The 19,924-nt window shown below is 42.3% G+C and overlaps 1 protein-coding gene across 3 annotated transcripts in view; it reads right to left on the reverse strand.

Annotated features, from left to right (window-relative positions):
* The window catches only part of LOC120042339, a 32,661-nt gene that overhangs the window by 8,432 nt on the left and 4,305 nt on the right, over nt 1-19,924 (reverse strand). For 2 of the 3 annotated variants that reach the window (XM_038987149.1, XM_038987148.1), the window contains exons 4-7: nt 12,651-12,799; nt 11,741-11,958; nt 8,205-8,342; nt 7,821-7,960 (exon numbers count right to left, since the gene is read on the reverse strand). In XM_038987149.1, the coding sequence (XP_038843077.1) occupies nt 7,821-7,960; nt 8,205-8,342; nt 11,741-11,958; nt 12,651-12,799 (645 nt within the window). The remainder of the gene's footprint in view (nt 1-7,820; nt 7,961-8,204; nt 8,343-11,740; nt 11,959-12,650; nt 12,800-19,924) is intronic. The other variant, XM_038987150.1, reaches the window with a different exon arrangement.

Below are 19,924 nucleotides of genomic sequence, written 5' to 3' on the forward strand. Positions count from 1 at the left end.
CACACCTCCTTGTACCTTACTGCTTAATTATACCACCCCCTTTATCCAGACTCATCCTTGGCTAGCCTGGGGCGGTAACTTCTCAGATGATTGTAGTCACTGGAGGACGGTCCGTTTTAATGAAATGTCTTCCTCGAATAGGAATCTCACTAACCATTTCACAGTGATTGGTCCACACAGTCTAGATAACGATGTGGTGGCGTGAAACTAAACGCAGGCCCCCACTTCCCCTTCTCACTGCTGGTCGAGAGCAAGACCGGCTTTATTCACTCACTCTTACATAATAATGATCCCACGAGTGCCAAAGGTCTCTAGGAAGACTACTTGTCCTGCGACAGGTGCTGTGCTCCACCTCCATTCGGTTCAATTCCCATGTCGTTACTGACCAGGGTAGGCTTTGTAACTGTCATTGTAAATAAGAATGTGTTCTGAACTGACTTGCCTAGTTAAATAAAGGTTAAATAAATAAATAATTTTAAAAAACACATGGTTTCAGGTGTTTGATGCCATTCTGTTCGCTCCGTTCCAGCCATTGTTGTGAGCCGTTCTCCCCTCAGCAGCCTCCACTGTCTGTGGTAGTCAATCACCACCTTCCGGAGACACCTGAAACCCCACCTCTTTAAGGAATACCTAGGATAGGATAAAGTAATCCTTCTAACCCCCCCCCCCCCCCCCCCCCCCCCCCCCCCTTAAAAGAGTTAGATGCACTATTGTAAAGTGGTTGTTCCACTGGATATCATAAGGTGAATGCACCAATTTGTAAGTCGCTCTGGATAAGAGCGTCTGCTAAATGACTTAAATGTAAATGTAAATTTAAAGTTCCTATTGGAGATAGACTCCCGGGGAAGTGGTCACAGGGGAGGGCAATGCAAGTTGAGGGCTTGACTGTAATCACTCCTGTACCTTTCAGCAACGCTACTCATGACCAGATTCTATACCACACTGTCTAACATCTACTGTTCTATTTCAAACCACCAGCTGTTTCTCATAAAGGAACTATTCTCAGCTGCATCCTGGACATGGGAGAGCCCCTCAGCTGGTAACGAACACAGACATGTAAAGTCCCTATTGATTACTGTGTTGAAGTTATCTTTTCCCAACGACGCCACATTTTTTATTGAACCTTTATTTAACTAGGCAAGTCAGTTAAGAACAAATTCTTATTTACAATGACGGCCTAGGAACAGTGGGTTAACTGCCTTGTTCAGGGGCAGAACGACAGATTTTTACCTTGGCAGCTCAGAGATTCGATCTAGCAACCTTTAGGTTACTGGCCCAACGCACTAACCACTAGGCTACCCTGCCGCTCCGTTGTTCCCTAGAACAACTGAACATACCCAGTCACTAACCACTAGGCTACCCTGCCGCTCCGTTGTTCCCTAGAACAACTGAACATACCCAGTCACTAACCACTAGGCTACCTGCCGCTCCGTTGTTCCCTAGAACAACTGAACATACCCAGTCACTAACCACTAGGCTACCTGCCGCTCCGTTGTTCCCTAGAACAACTGAACATACCCAGTCACTAACCACTAGGCTACCTGCCGCTCCGTTGTTCCCTAGAACAACTGAACATACCCAGTCACTAACCACTAGGCTACCTGCCGCTCCGTTGTTCCCTAGAACAACTGAACATACCCAGTCACTAACCACTAGGCTACCTGCCGCTCCGTTGTTCCCTAGAACAACTGAACATACCCAGTCACTAACCACTAGGCTACCTGCCGCTCCGTTGTTCCCTAGAACAACTGAACATACCCAGTCACTAACCACTAGGCTACCTGCCGCTCCGTTGTTCCCTAGAACAACTGAACATACCCAGTCACTAACCACTAGGCTACCTGCCGCTCCGTTGTTCCCTAGAACAACTGAACATACCCAGTCACTAACCACTAGGCTACCTGCCGCTCCGTTGTTCCCTAGAACAACTGAACATACCCAGTCACTAACCACTAGGCTACCTGCCGCTCCGTTGTTCCCTAGAACAACTGAACATACCCAGTCACTAACCACTAGGCTACCTGCCGCTCCGTTGTTCCCTAGAACAACTGAACATACCCAGTCACTAACCACTAGGCTACCTGCCGCTCCGTTGTTCCCTAGAACAACTGAACATACCCAGTCACTAACCACTAGGCTACCTGCCGCTCCGTTGTTCCCTAGAACAACTGAACATACCCAGTCACTAACCACTAGGCTACCCTGCCGCTCCGTTGTTCCCTAGAACAACTGAACATACCCAGTCACTAACCACTAGGCTACCTGCCGCTCCGTTGTTCCCTAGAACAACTGAACATACCCAGTCACTAACCACTAGGCTACCCTGCCGCTCCGTTGTTCCCTAGAACAACTGAACATACCCAGTCACTAACCACTAGGCTACCTGCCGCTCCGTTGTTCCCTAGAACAACTGAACATACCCAGTCACTAACCACTAGGCTACCTGCCGCTCCGTTGTTCCCTAGAACAACTGAACATACCCAGTCACTAACCACTAGGCTACCTGCCGCTCCGTTGTTCCCTAGAACAACTGAACATACCCAGTCACTAACCACTAGGCTACCTGCCGCTCCGTTGTTCCCTAGAACAACTGAACATACCCAGTCACTAACCACTAGGCTACCTGCCGCTCCGTTGTTCCCTAGAACAACTGAACATACCCAGTCACTAACCACTAGGCTACCTGCCGCTCCGTTGTTCCCTAGAACAACTGAACATACCCAGTCACTAACCACTAGGCTACCTGCCGCTCCGTTGTTCCCTAGAACAACTGAACATACCCAGTCACTAACCACTAGGCTACCTGCCGCTCCGTTGTTCCCTAGAACAACTGAACATACCCAGTCACTAACCACTAGGCTACCTGCCGCTCCGTTGTTCCCTAGAACAACTGAACATACCCAGTCACTAACCACTAGGCTACCTGCCGCTCCGTTGTTCCCTAGAACAACTGAACATACCCAGTCACTAACCACTAGGCTACCTGCCGCTCCGTTGTTCCCTAGAACAACTGAACATACCCAGTCACTAACCACTAGGCTACCTGCCGCTCCGTTGTTCCCTAGAACAACTGAACATACCCAGTCACTAACCACTAGGCTACCTGCCGCTCCGTTGTTCCCTAGAACAACTGAACATACCCAGTCACTAACAGCAAACATACCTGTTCTATATATTTCCACTATCCTTAAAGAACTCGCTGAGTTGCATGAATTGACTGAGTCTGCCGGGCCCATATCACCCAATTGAAGGCTATCTCCATTATACATTCCTCTGTAAATGTCAAGGTGAAAGCTGCAATTGGTTCCTTTAGCAGTGAAAGGGTGATTGGTGAACAGACTGTGATCTCTGGTAAACAACAATACTGTATGTGGGACACAATCTGGTCCTGGAATGACTCACTGCTGGTGAACGCCTGTAAACTGACTGTAGTTGTGCGCCGTACCTTTCATATGGGTTATGACCCGATGTCTGTGCTGCCTAGTGCCTGGCGGTTCAGAGGGCAAGTGTGATGATGTCACTACTGATTGTGAAAATGCTGGTAAAAGTGACCCTTTGACGATGTAGGGAGTGACGTCTCGGTCCCTTGTACCACTACAATAAGGAGCCAGAGGACTATAGTTCGCCTGAAACACCATAATGTCTATTAGAGGGCTTTGAACCACCTGACCCCAATGTCTATTAGAGGGCCTTGAACCACCTAACCCCAATATCTATTAGAGGGCATTGAACCACCTGACCCCAATGTCTATTAGAGGGTCTTGAACCACCTGACCCCAATATCTATTAGAGGGCATTGAACCACCTGACCCCAATGTCTATTAGAGGGTCTTGAACCACCTAACCCCAATATCTATTAGAGGGCATTGAACCACCTGACCCCAATGTCTATTAGAGGGCCTTGAACCACCTAACCCCAATATCTATTTGAGGGCATTGAACCACCTGACCCCAATGTCTATTAGAGGGTCTTGAACCACCTGACCCCAATATCTATTAGAGGGCATTGAACCACCTAACCCCAATATCTATTAGAGGGCATTGAACCACCTGACCCCAATGTCTATTAGAGGGTCTTGAACCACCTAACCCCAATATCTATTAGAGGGCCTTGAACCACCTAACCCCAATGTCTATTAGAGGGCCTTGAACCACCTAAACCCAATGTCTATTAGAGGGCCTTGAACCACCTAACCCCAATGTCTATTAGAGGGCCTTGAACCACCTAACCCCAATATCTATTAGAGGGCCTTGAACCACATAACCCCAATGTCTATGAGGGCCTTGAACCACATAACCCCAATGTCTATTAGAGGGCCTTGAACCACATAACCCCAATGTCTATGAGGGCCTTGAACCACATAACCCCAATGTCTATTAGAGGGCCATGAACCACCTAACCCCAATATCTATTAGAGGGCATTGAACCACCTAACCCCAATGTCTATGAGGGCCTTGAACCACATAACCCCAATGTCTATTAGAGGGCCATGAACCACCTAACCCCAATGTCTATTAGAGGGCATTGAACCACATAACCCCAATATCTATTAGAGGGCCTTGAACCACATAACCCCAATGTCTATTAGAGGGCCTTGAACCACATAACCCCAATATCTATTAGAGGGCCTTGAACCACCTAACCCCAATGTCTATGAGGGCCTTGAACCACCTAACCCCAATGTCTATTAGAGGGCCTTGAACCACCTAACCCCAATGTCTATTAGAGGGCCTTGAACCACCTAACCCCAATATCTATTAGAGGGCCATGAACCACCTAACCCCAATGTCTATTAGAGGGCCTTGAACCACCTATCCCCAATATATATATTAGAGGGCCTTGAACCACCTAACCCCAATATCTATTAGAGGTTATTGAACCACCTAACCCCAATATCTATTAGAGGGCCATGAACCACCTAACCCCAATGTCTATTAGAGGGCCTTGAACCACCTATCCCCAATATATATATTAGAGGGCCTTGAACCACCTAACCCCAATATCTATTAGAGGGCCTTGAACCACCTGACCCCAATATCTATTAGAGGGCCTTGAACCACCTATCCCCAATATCTATTAGAGGGCCATGAACCACCTAACCCCAATATCTATTAGAGGGCCCTTGAACCACCTAACCCCAATGTCTATGAGGGCCTTGAACCACCTAACCCCAATATATATATTAGAGGGCCTTGAACCACCTAACCCCAATATCTATTAGAGGGCCTTGAACCACCTAAACCCAATGTCTATTAGAGGGCCTTGAACCACCTAACCCCAATATATATATATTAGAGGGCCTTGAACCACCTGACCCCAATGTCTATTAGAGGGCCTTGAACCACCTAAACCCCAATGTCTATGAGGGCCTTGAACCACCTAACCCCAATATCTATTAGAGGGCCTTGAACCACCTAACCCCAATGTCTATGAGGGCCTTGAACCACATAACCCCAATGTCTATTAGAGGGCCATGAATCACCTAACCCCAATGTCTATTAGAGGGCATTGAACCACATAACCCCAATATCTATTAGAGGGCCTTGAACCACTTAACCCCAATGTCTATTAGAGGGCCTTGAACCACATAACCCCAATGTCTATGAGGGCCTTGAACCACCTAACCCCAATGTCTATTAGAGGGCCTTGAACCACCTAACCCCAATGTCTATTAGAGGGCCTTGAACCACCTAACCCCAATATCTATTAGAGGGCCATGAACCACCTAACCCCAATGTCTATTAGAGGGCCTTGAACCACCTATCCCCAATATATATATTAGAGGGCCTTGAACCACCTAACCCCAATGTCTATTAGAGGGCCTTGAACCACCTAACCCCAATGTCTATTAGAGGGCCTTGAACCACCTAACCCCAATGTCTATTAGAGGGCCTTGAACCACCTAACCCCAATATCTATTAGAGGGCCATGAACCACCTAACCCCAATATCTATTAGAGGGCCATGAACCACCTAACCCCAATATCTATTAGAGGGTCTTGAACCACCTGACCCCAATATCTATTAGAGGGCCTTGAACCACCTAAACCCAATGTCTATTAGAGGGCCTTGAACCACCTGACCCCAATGTCTATTAGAGGGCCTTGAACCACCTAAACCCCAATATCTATTAGAGGGCCTTGAACCACCTAACCCCAATATATATATATTAGTGGGCCTTGAACCACCTATCCCCAATATCTATTAGAGGGCATTGAACCACCTGACCCCAATATCTATTAGAGGGCCTTGAACCACCTATCCCCAATGTCTATGAGGGCCTTGAACCACCTAACCCCAATATCTATTAGAGGGCCTTGAACCACCTAACCCCAATGTCTATTAGAGGGCCTTGAACCACCTAACCCCAATGTCTATGAGGGCCTTGAACCACCTAACCCCAATATATATATTAGAGGGCCTTGAACCACCTAACCCCAATATCTATTAGAGGGCCTTGAACCACCTAAACCCAATGTCTATTAGAGGGCCTTGAACCACCTAACCCCAATATATATATTAGAGGGCCTTGAACCACCTGACCCCAATGTCTATTAGAGGGCCTTGAACCACCTAAACCCCAATGTCTATGAGGGCCTTGAACCACCTAACCCCAATATCTATTAGAGGGCCTTGAACCACCTAACCCCAATGTCTATTAGAGGGTCTTGAACCACCTAACCCCAATATCTATTAGAGGGCCTTGAACCACCTAACCCCAATGTCTATTAGAGGGCCTTGAACCACATAACCCTAATGTCTATTAGAGGGCCTTGAACCACCTAACCCTAATGTCTATTAGAGGGCCTTGAACCACCTAACCCCAATGTCTATTAGAGGGCCTTGAACCACCTAACCCCAATGTCTATGAGGGCCTTGAACCACCTGACCCCAATATCTATTAGAGGGCCTTGAACCACATAACCCCAATGTCTATGAGGGCCTTGAACCACATAACCCCAATGTCTATGAGGGCCTTGAACCACATAACCCCAATGTCTATGAGGGCCTTGAACCACATAACCCCAATGTCTATGAGGGCCTTGAACCACATAACCCCAATGTCTATGAGGGCCTTGAACCACATAACCCTAATGTCTATGAGGGCCTTGAACCACATAACCCTAATATCTATTAGAGGGCCTTGAACCACATAACCCTAATGTCTATGAGGGCCTTGAACCACATAACCCTAATATCTATTAGAGGGCCTTGAACCACATAACCCCAATGTCTATTAGAGGGCCTTGAACCACCTAACCCCAATATCTATTAGAGGGCCTTGAACCACATAACCCCAATGTCTATTAGAGGGCCTTGAACCACCTAAACCCCAATACCTATTAGAGGGCCTTGAACCACATAACCCCAATATCTATTAGAGGGCCTTGAACCACCTAACCCCAATATCTATTAGAGGGCCTTGAACCACCTAACCCCAATGTCTATTAGAGGGCCTTGAACCACATAACCCCGCTTTTGACACCTTGTAGAGTCCATGCCCCGACAGATTGAGGCTGTTCTGAGGGCAAAAGGGGGGACTGGGGGTGCAACTCAGTATTAGAAAGGTGTTCCTAATGTTTAGTATAGTCAGTGTATGCTCATCTGTGACCTTGTGAGGAGTTATTTGTGTATCTGTAGAAATATCCTCTCTTTAGGGAAGTACTATTGTACTGTTTTGGCGCAGACGCTCTCTCCTTGATGCGCTGCAATAAATATAATAAGAGAACCCAACTTGATACTCTCATTTTGTAGTTTCGTTTGTCAGGACCTTGCTAACATTAGTCTTAGCAGCAGAAAGCAGAAGGGTATGTGCTCACCTCAACACAGAGAGAGACTCTCTCTCCGTCCTTAACACACTTGAGGAAACAGTTAGAGCTGGTGAAGTTGAGGACCACAGGGACCCCCCGAAACTCTCCGTCCACACAGTCAGACTTGTAGTGATAGATGGTGATCTTCTCTGGAATAAATCAATCCAAAAACAAATCAATAATCAGTTATTACCATAGTAACAAAAAACATTGGGATAAAGTTAGCGTTCGCAGTCTGTAGTCTAGACAGTTTACACTGTCCATCATCAAGTTAATATTTGTACACTAATTGCCATTGCAACGTTTAATAAACACAGTTGTATATTTTTTATCACGATAAAAGAATAAGAAAATCGACGGCATAATACAAAAACACATTATTCTATAACAAACCTGGAGTTGCTGACAAACTAGGAATACTCCACATCTTACGTGTAAGTTTACGCCGAAGGTACATGTGGTATAAATAGTTTTCAATAAAGATGTTGTCCAACTGTTGTACTTTTTCCAAGTTGCCCATTCCTCGTGACACTGAACACAAAAAGAGAGAAACAAACAGACATGGTCATCAGAAAATACAATGAAGAAGATAAGGAAACATACCTCAACAAGCTCTTCGTTTGGATGATGTCATTGTTTGGGACCCATGGCAGAGCATTGGTGAAGCTACACAAGTGAAATAATCCCATGGTGCTAAGAGTGGAGGAGATGTGGAACGGATCCAGTCTAGTTTATAGCTATATAGAGATGTGGAAAGGATCCAGTCTAGTTTATAACTATATAGAGATGTGGAAAGGATCCAGTCTAGTTTATAACTATGTAGAGATGTGGAAAGGATCCAGTCTAGTTTATAACTATATAGAGATGTGGAAAGGATCCAGTCTAGTTTATAACTATATAGAGATGTGGAAAGGATCCAGTCTAGTTTATAACTATGTAGAGATGTGGAAAGGATCCAGTCTAGTTTATAACTATATAGAGATGTGGAAAGGATCCAGTCTAGTTTATAACTATATAGAGATGTGGAAAGGATCCAGTCTAGTTTATAACTATGTAGAGATGTGGAAAGGATCCAGTCTAGTTTATAACTATATAGAGATGTGGAAAGGATCCAGTCTAGTTTATTACTCTGTGGAGGAGATGTGGAAAGGATCCAGTCTAGTTTATAACTATATAGAGATGTGGAAAGGATCCAGTCTAGTTTATAACTATATAGAGATGTGGAAAGGATCCAGTCTAGTTTATAACTATATAGAGATGTGGAAAGAATCCAGTCTAGTTTATTACTATGTGGAGGAGATGTGGAAAGGATCCAGTCTAGTTTATTACTATATAGAGATGTGGAAAGGATCCAGTCTAGTTTATAACTATATAGAGATGTGGAAAGGATCCAGTCTAGTTTATAACTATATAGAGATGTGGAAAGAATCCAGTCTAGTTTATTACTATGTGGAGGAGATATGGAAAGGATCCAGTCTAGTTTATAACTATATAGAGATGTGGAAAGGATCCAGTCTAGTTTATTACTATGTTGAGGAGATGTGGAAAGGATCCAGTCTAGTTTATAACTATATAGAGATGTGGAAAGGGTCCAGTCTAGTTTATAACTATATAGAGATCTGGAAAGGATCCAGTCTAGATCATAACTATGTGAGGGAGATGTGGAAAGGATCCAGTCTAGTTTATCACTATATAGAGATGTGGAAAGGATCCAGTCTAGTTTATAACTTTATAGAGATGTGGAAAGGATCCAGTCTAGTTTATAACTATATAGAGATGTGGAAAGGATCCAGTCTAGTTTATTACTATGTGGAGGAGATGTGGAAAGGATCCAGTCTAGTTTATCACTATATAGAGATGTGGAAAGGATCCAGTCTAGTTTATCACTATATAGAGATGCGGAAAGGATCCAGTCTAGTTTATAACTATATAGAGATGTGGAAAGGATCCAGTCTAGTTTATAACTATGTGGAGGAGATGTGGAAAGGATCCAGTCTAGTTTATCACTATATAGAGATGTGGAAAGGATCCAGTCTAGTTTATAACTATGTGGAGGAGATGTGGAAAGGATCCAGTCTAGTTTATCACTATATAGAGATGTGGAAAGGATCCAGTCTAGTTTATCACTATATAGAGATGTGGAAAGGATCCAGTCTAGTTTATAACTATATAGAGATGTGGAAAGGATCCAGTCTAGTTTATCACTATATAGAGATGTGGAAAGGATCCAGTCTAGTTTATTACTATGTGGAGGAGATGTAGAAAGGATCCAGTCTAGTTTATAACTATATAGAGATGTGGAACGGATCCAGTCTAGTTTATAATTATGTGGAGGAGATGTGGAAAGGATCCAGTCTAGTTTATATCAATGTGGAGGAGATGTGGAAAGGATCCAGTCTAGTTTATAACTATATAGAGATGTGGAAAGGATCCAGTCTAGTTTATAACTATATAGAGATGTGGAAAGGATCCAGTCTAGTTTATAACTATATAGAGATGTGGAAAGGATCCAGTCTAGTTTATTACTATGTGGAGGAGATGTGGAAAGGATCCAGTCTAGTTTATTACTATGTAAAGGAGATGCGGAAAGGATCCAGTCTAGTTTATTACTATGTGGAGGAGATGTGGAAAGGATCCAGTCTAGTTTATAACTATATAGAGATGTGGAACGGATCCAGTCTAGTTTATTACTATGTGGAGGAGATGTGGACAGGATCCAGTCTAGTTTATAACTATGTGGAGGAGATATGGAAATGATCAAGTCTAGTTTATAATTATGTGGAGGAGATGTGGAACGGATCCAGTCTAGTTTATTACTATGTGGAGGAGATGTGGACAGGATCCAGTCTAGTTAATTACTATGTAGAGATGTGGAAAGGATCCAGTCTAGTTTATTACTATGTGGAGGAGATATGGAAAGGAACCAGTCTAGTTTATTACTATGTGGAGGAGATATGGAAATGATCAAGTCTAGTTTATAAATATGTGGAGGAGATGTGGAAAGGATCCAGTCTAGTTTATTACTATGTGGAGGAGATATGGAAAGGATCCAGTCTAGTTTATTACTATGTGGAGGAGATGTGGAAATGATAAAAGTCTAGTTTATTACTATGTGGAGGAGATGTGGAAAGGATCAAGTCAGGTTTATAAATATGTGGACATGGTGATTGTGATATGGTATTCATGACCAGGGTTTCACTTCTCTGTCGGAATGGCCATGAGAGATAGTGATGGTAATGAGGGAAGTGTATTTTACATTACACAAATGAACCTGTATTTACTCAGAAATTATGTGATGAAATGGTTAATTCACAGTAATAAATGTGAAAATAAAATATGATAGATTTTATAAGCACCACTATTCACGATTTGTAACCAGTTAGTTTAAAAAAATTGTAATTATACAGTAATAAAATATAAAAAATGTAAATATGATTGTTTCTACAAGCACCGCTATTGCCCACGATTTGGAACCAGGTCGAGTTGAGTAAGTAGTATCAGAAAGTATCTGTTGTCACCATACAATGTGTTGTTAAATGCCAGATAAAAACCAGTTAGAACAGCAGAATAAAATGCTACAGCAGCACTGGCAGTACTGATACCATTAATAAAAGGAATAGCCTACTTACCAACCAGACGTGTTCTTTAGAAGTAAGCACCAGAACATGCCCAGGGTACACCCTGGTTAAATGAAAATGAAGGCTGGCCTGCTGTGTTCTAGCTTGTGGTTATATGCTGCCACACCCCAGTGCTCATGTATCGTGTATGCCTGGGTACAAAACCATCCCACTATCTATTGAACACAATCTTCTCCTGTCTTTCCTGTCCCCTCTACTCACTGTCCTATCAATTAAAAGATAGTCAAAAAATACAAGTGGGCTGGGAACTGCCCCCACTGCTTAAAAATACATAATATTATTAAATCTTACCCAAGGTGACTTTGCTGGACTCTGCGACCATGACAACCTCGTTGAAGTTACAATCCGACTTGCCACAGTTGTGACAAGAGCTCCCGTCACCGCAGCCACGCCCCCTCACCACGGAGATTCTGGTGTTCGTCATGGCAACCAGGAACACACCGTCAACCTCATCATCAGCTTTGTTGTCATCCTCTTCTGTGAGGTCTTCCATGGGGCGATAGGAGTCACTTTATTCAGGAACGATACATGACGTTATACATTTTTATGTAGATTCGTGTAAGGCCAGTGGTCCATTAAAACAGCGTTTCCCAAACTCGGTCCTGGGGGCCCCCATGGGTGAACGCTTTGGTTTTTACCCCAGCACTACAAAGCTGATTCAAATCATCAAAGCTTAATGATGAGTTGGTTATTTGAATCAGCTGTGTAGTGCTAAGGCAAAAAACTAAATGTGCACGTGTTTGGGAAACATTAAAATACATTATACACTAAATATAATATGGGTGTCAACACACGTTCCAGGAATATACAGTGAGCTCCAAAAATATTGGACTGTGACATATTTTTGGGGGGGTTTGACTCTGTACTCAAGCACTTTGGATTTGAAATGATACAATGACTGTGAGGTTAAATTGCAGACTGTCAGCTTTAATACAGCTAATGTATTATTTACTATTAATTTCTAATTGGGCACAAAATTATCTAAAACAACCAAAACAAACAGCAAATGCATCCAACAAATTTGTAGAGTCACAAGCTTCATGTAAATCATAACGTGCTAGGAATATGGGACCAAATACTTAAATATGTATTAAAGTAGTAAAAAGTTAAGTAAATTTGTCCCAATACTTTTGGTCCCCTAAAATGTGGGGACTATGTACAAAAACGGTTCATGGATGATTGATTGATTGATTCAGCCCACCTCTCCAGGTCATCCAGGTCGTCCTCTCGTCTCATCTCCAGGCTGAAGCTGAGCATGGTGGTCTCCTTGGAGACCGGGTGGAGAGCCCTGGCCTCAGCCCCCTCTGGGCATCTCTCTGGTGGAGGAGCCCTGCTGGCTTGGTGGACAGTCTAGAGAGATGGGAAGAGAACAGACAAGACTGAATAACAACACTGATGACCTTCGTCTTTCTACCTGGAGAGGTGAAGAAAACTGTACCATAAACAATGGCATCATCGCTGTCAATTTAAGGGGCTTTATTAGCATGGGAAACATATGTTTACATTGCCAAAGCAAGTGAAATAGATAAAACAAAATTAAAATAAACAATTTAAAAAATGAACAGTAAACATTACTCACAAAAGTTCCAAAAGGATAAAGACATTACAAAAGTCATATGTCTATATACAGTGTTATAATGACGTGCAAATAGTTAAAACTTCTTGACACTAGGGGGGCGCCATTTCAAATTTGTAAAAATTAGTTCCCAAATTAAACTGCCTCGTACTCAATTCTTGCTCGTACAATATGCATATTATTATTACTATTGGATAGAAAACACTCTCTAGTTTCTAAAACCGTTTGAATTATTTCTCTGAGTGAAACAGAACTCATTCTGCAGCACATTTCCTGTCAGGGAGTGAGATTTCAGAAATCTAGGTCCCTGTTCTGAGGTCAGTTTATAAGTCCCCATGTAAGCCATCGGGCTACATGCACTGCATACGCCTTCCTCTAGATGTCTGTAAGCGGGGAGAATTTGAATGGAGTGGATTGCGCAATCTGGGCCACTATAAATGATCATGGAACGGAAGTACCATTCTTTTCAACGGGACATCTGGCGCAAGAGGACATCACAATGGCGTCCTGCAAACGCTTTCGTTTTAGCAGTTCTATATCTCCGGTCATGTTTTTATTCGTTATAGGTGTTAAAGACATCATAAGGTAGTTAATTTAAACCGACTTATAGCAGTTTATATCAGTTTATTGCGATTTTCCTGGATTTCTTTGTGATGCGCTTTCACTAGTTGGGCACCTCTCCAGTGGGTGGCTATCGTTAGCTGCTTTTTCCACATGAGAAGAGGACATCTTTCAACCAAAAGACGATTGTTCTGGAGAAAGGACACCTTGCTGTACGCTGTGTATTTTTAAGAAATGTTTTATGATGAGTAATTAGGTAATACACGATGGTCTCTGTAGTTATTCTAGTCGCTTTGGTGAGAGTTGTGATGGTGGCTGCAATGGTAAACTATGATTTATACCTGAAATATGCACATTTTTCTAACAAAACATATGCTATACAATAAATATGTTATCAGACTGTCATCTGAGGAAGTTGTTTCTTGGTTAGTGGCTATTTATATCTTTATTTGGTCTAAATTGTGATAGCTACCTATGCAGGAAAAAAATGGTGGACAAAAAAAGTTGTGTCTTTTGCTATCGTGGTTAGCTAATAGATTTACATATTGTGTCTTCCCTGTAAAACATTTTAAAAATCAGAAATGATGGCTGGATTCACAAGATGTGTATCTTTCATTTGGTGTCTTGGACTTGTGATTTCATTAACATTTTATTATATGATATCCCTGTGGCTTTAGGCTAGGCTATGCTAGTCAGCTTTTTTGATGGGGGGGTTTGTGAGGCGTTAGAGGTTATTAAAGTACAAAATGGAAAATCAATCAGCATAAATATGGGTTGTATTTACAATGGTGTTTGTTCTTCACTGGTTGCCCTTTTCTTGTGGCAACAGGTCACAAATCTTGCTGCTGTGATGGCACACTGTGGTATTTCACCCAGTAGATATGGGAGTTTATCAAAATTGGATTCGTTTTCGAAATCTTTGTGGTTCTGTGTAATCTGAGGGAAATGTGTGTCTCTAATATGGTCATACATTTGGCAGGAGGATAGGAAGTGCAGCTCAGTTTCCACCTCATTTTGTGGGCAGTGTGCACACAGCCTGTCTTCTCTTGAGAGCCAGGTCTGTCTACAGCGGCCTTTCTCAATAGCAAGGCTATGCTCACTGAGTCTGTACATAGTCAAACCTTTCCTTAAGTTTGGGTCAGTCACAGTGGTCAGGTATTCTGCCACTGTGTACTCTCTGTTTAGGGCCAAATAGCATTCTAGTTTGCTCTGTTTTTTTTGTAAATTCTTTCCAATGTATCAAGTAATTATCTTTTTGTTTTCTCATTATTTGGTTGGGTCTAATTGTGTTGCTGTCCTGGGGCTCTGTAGGGTGTGTTTCTGTTTGTGAACAGAGCCCCAGGACCAGCTTGCTTAGGGGACTATTCTCCAGGTTCATCTCTCTGTAGGTGATTGATTTGTTTCCTTGTAACTGCTCTTTTCTGGATTTTGATTATTAGCGGGTATCAGCCAAATTCTGCTCTGCATGCATTATATGGTGATAGGTTTGCAGAATTAAGCATGCAGAGTCTGAATTTTGTGTTTGTCACATTTTGTGAATTCTTGGTTGGTGAGCGGGTAATGTGTTCTATAACTGAGTATTTTTAGCCAGATGCTAATTGGTATGCCGAATTTTATGTTCCTTTTGATGGCACATGTTCTTTGCCTTGTCTCTCAGATTGTTCACAGCTTTGTGGAAGTTACCTGTGGTCCTGATGTTAGGCCGAGGTATATATAGTTTTTATGTGCTCCAGGGCAACAGTGTCTAGATGTAATTTGTGTTTGTTGTCCTGGCAACTGAACATCTTTTGGAACACCATTCTTTTTGTCTTACTGAGATCTACTGTCAGGGCCCAGGTCTGACAAAATTCCCCCGTCTCTATCTCTCTCTCTGACTAATATTCAGATGAATGGGTTCAAACGATGACTCAAAACAAAACATCAATGTTGGTCACTCAGAGGTGGTTTAAACTGCATTCTAATGAGGACTTTGCTTATGGAAAAACATACTGTATGAAGCGAAGAGTAGACATTTGAAATGGAAGTTAAGGAATTCCCCCGTCTCTATCTCTCTCTCTGACTAATATTCAGATTAATGGGTTCAAACGGTGACTCAAAACAAAACATCAATGTTGGTCACTCAGAGGTGGTTTAAACTGCATTCTATTGAGGACTTTGCTTATGGAAAAACATACTGTATGAAGCGAAGAGTAGACATTTGAAATGGAAGTTAAGGAACTCCCTCGGCTGCTTCTGTTATGGGGAAAAGTTCAATGAAAATTACATTAAAATGTGGAGAATGATACATTTGCATCTGTTGGCCAACAATTAGTATAGTGATTTCTATGCCTATGTAGGCTACTGTAGCCTACCATTTTATACAATAAATTCATTGAAATGACAATATCACTGGAGCCATTGCAAATCAATTAGTTTTTTATTTATGGATAGCCAGGGGCTATCTCCAACACTCAGATATCATTTAGAAATGAAGCATGTGTGTTTAGTGAGTCTGCCAGATTAGAGGCATTAGGGATGACCAGGGATGTTCTCTTGATACAGTTGAAGTCAGAAGTTCACATACACCTTAGCCAAGTATATTTAAACTGTCACGCCCTGAACATAGAGAGCCCTCAGGGTTCTCTATGGTGTTTTAGGTCAGGGCGTGACTAGGGGGGTTTTCTAGTATTTGTTTTTCTATGTTGGTGTATTAGTATGGATCCCAATTAGAGGAGACTGTTTATCGTTGTCTCTAAGTGGGGATCATACTTAAGTGGTTCATTGTTCCCACCTGCTTTGTGGGATATTGTTTCAGTTAGTGCCTAGTGCTCTCTGTACTTCACGTTCGTTGTTTGTTTATTGTTTTTTTTTAAAGTTTCACTTTAATTACAATTATGTGGAACTCAACTCACGCTGCGCCTTGGTCCGTTCATTTTGACGAGCGAGACAAACTCAGTTTCACAATTCCTGACATTAAAATCCCAGTAAAAATTCCCTGTCTTAGGTCAGTTAGGATCACCACTTTATTTTAAGAATGTGGAATAATAGGAGATAGAATTATGCATTTCAGCTTTTATTTCTTTCATCACATTCCCAGTGTGTCAGAAGTTTACATACACTCAATTAGTATTTGGTAGCAATGCCTTTAAAATTGTTTAACTTGGGTCAAACGTTTCACGTAGCCTTCCACAATAAGTTGGGTGAATTTTGGCCCATTCCTCCTGACAGAGCTGGTGTAACAGAGTCAGGTTTGTAGGCCTCCTTGCTCGCACACGCTTTTCCAGTTCTGCCTACACATTTTCTATGGGATTGAGGTCAGGGCTTTGTGATGGCCACTCCAATACCTTGACTTAAGTATGCTTGGGGTCATTGTCCATTTGGAAGACCCATTTGCGACCAAGCTTTAACTTCCTGACTGATGTCTTGATGTTGCTTCAATATATCCACATACATTTCTTGCCTCATGATGCCATCTATTTTGGGAAATGCACCTGTCCCTCCTGCAGCAAAGCACCCCCACAACATGATGCTGCCACCCCCATGCTTCACGGTTGGGATGGTGTTCTTCAGCTTGCAAGCATCCCCCTTTTTCCTCCAAACATAACGATGGTCATTATAGCCAAATAGTTATATTTTTGTTATCAGACCAGAGGACATTTCTCCAAAAAGTACGATCTTTGTCCACATGTGCAGTTGCAAACCGTAGTCTGGCTTTTTTTATGGCGGTTTTGGAGCAGTGGCTTCTTCCTTGCTGAGCGGCCTTTCAGGTTATGTCGATATAGGACTCATTTCACTGTGGATATAGACACTTTTGTACCCGTTTCCTCCAGCATCTGCACAAGGTCCTTTGCTGTTGTTCTGGGATTGATTTGCACCAAAGTACATTAATCTCTAAGAGACCGAAGGCGTCTCCTTCCTGAGCAGTATGACGGCTGCGTGGTCCCATGGTGTTTATACTTGCGTTTTACTGTTTGTACAGATGAACGTGATTCCTTCAGGCGTTTGGAAATTTTCCCAAGGATGAACCAGACTTGTGGAGGTCTACAATTCTTTTTCTGAGGTCTTGGCTGATTTCTTTTGATTTTCCCATGATGTCAAGCAAAGAGGCACTGAGTTTGAAGGTAGGCCTTGAAATAGATCCACAGGTACACCTCCAATTGACTCAAATGATGTCAATTAGCCTATCAGAAGCTACTAAAGCCATGACATAATTTTCTGGAATTTTCCAAGCTGTTTAAAGGCACAGTCAACTTAGTGTATGTAAACTTCTGACCCACTGGAATTGTGATACAGTGAATTATGAGTGAAATAATCTGTCTGTAAACAATTGTTGGAAAAATTACTTGTGTCATGCACAAAGTAGATGTCCTAACCAACTTGCCAAAACTATAGTTTGTTCACAAGAAATTTGTGGAGTGGTTGAAAAACAAGTTTTTATGACTCCAACCTAAGTGTATGTAAACTCCTGACTTCAACTGTAAGTGCTGAATTGGACAATTTTTCAAAATGTAACGAGTACTTTTGTCAGGGAAAATATTTGGTGTAAAAGTACCTACTTTTTTAAAGAAATGTAGTGAAGTAAAAGTTGTCAAAAATATAAATAGTAAAGTACAGATACCCTAAAAAAACTACTTAATACTTTTAATTATTTTTACACCACTGGATTAAGTAAATAGGTTATATTATAACTTCAGTGTATTGTTGTTGTATCCTTATCTTATTATACAATTATGAATGGCCATGTTTAGTTAATGAAATTGGATGTTATCAATTGTGATCATGGTCCCAGTGCTAACGCAATTGCCAATCAGCTGTTTGTTGGAATTGATTAGATTGAAGGTAACAGTCAGTCAGATTAGACTTCAGGTAAATAAATAAAAACACTGGCTGTTGACAAGCATAGGCCTATTGTTCACATTTGGTTCAGTGATTGAAATTACGACCCCATCCTCAGTAGCCTATTCGGCAACGGAAGCACTTATTACCTTGAAATCGCCTCGATATTCATGTCGAATGAATTAGTCTGTAAATTTGAACTAAGCAAGCTGCTAAATCGTTCATGTTACATCTTGTCGAAGTTACTGTAGGCTGTCTGAAATGAGATGTAGGCCTATCAGGGGCTATAGGCTACCTGCATCTAGCTAACCAAACCATGGCAAAGTTGAATCACAATCATAAACCTGGATTTTAGTCAGTAGGCCTAGGCTACGCTGATTGAAATGACAAGTCAATCTCGCAAATAGGCCATTTATAATGGTTTGTAGTCTAAACATCTGGCACATTTTCCAGAAAATAGCCAAACATTCGTTTTTTAAGTTTAATAAGGGCAAATTATCTTTTCTCTCGCAAAATATAAGATGTCGCCGAGGAGGATAGCGAACGTTTTACATGCTCCTAACCAACTGTGCTATTTTGTTCATTTTTTTGCATTGTTTGTAACTTTTTAATTTGTAATTTATTTTGTACATAATGTTGCTGCTACCGTCTCTTATGACCAAAAATAACTTCTGGACATCAGAACAGCGATTACTCACCACGAACTGGAAGAAGCTTTTTCCTTTAACGAGTCCGACGAAAAGGATATACTGCTTTCCCGGGAACAGGCCCAAACCCCTGTTATTTGCGTGAAGAAACGACGGAGGAAAAGAAGGTGCTGAGAATCCGTAGGCCGAGCGAGTAAACTCCCACTGTTATCCGTTCTACTTGCTAACATGCAATCATTGGAAAATAAAATGAATGACCTACGATTACGTTTATCCTACCAACGGGACATTAAAAACTGTAATATCTTATGTTTTACCAAGTCGTGGCTGAATGACGACACGGACATATAGAGCTGGCGGGATTTTCCATGCACCGGCAGAACAGAGAAGAAGCTACGTCTGGTAAGACAAGGGGTGGGGGTGTGTGTCTTTTTGTCAATAACAGCTGGTGCGCGATGTCTAAAATATTAAAGAAGTCTCGAGGTATTGCTCGCCTGAGGTAGAGTACCTTATGATAAGCTGTAGACCACACTATCTACCAAGAGAGTTCTCATCTATATTATTCGTAGCCATCTATTTATCACCACAGACCGATGCTGGCACTAAGACACTAAGACCGTAAGCAAACAAGTAAATGCTCATCCAGAAGTGGCGCTCCTAGTGGCCGGGGACTTTAATGCAGGCATACTTAAATCAGTTTTACCAAATTTTTACCAGCACGTCACATGTGCAACCAGAGTGGGGACAGTCATGCCCAGTCATGCCCTCTTCATGACTGTCTTGGTGTGTTTGGACCATGATAGTTCGTTGGTGATGTGGACACCAAGGAACTTGAACTCTTGACCCTCTCCACTACAGCCCCGTCAATGTTAATGG

The sequence above is a fragment of the Salvelinus namaycush genome, unplaced genomic scaffold (genome assembly GCF_016432855.1).
Source record: "Salvelinus namaycush isolate Seneca unplaced genomic scaffold, SaNama_1.0 Scaffold658, whole genome shotgun sequence".
Lineage (NCBI taxonomy): Eukaryota > Metazoa > Chordata > Actinopteri > Salmoniformes > Salmonidae > Salvelinus > Salvelinus namaycush.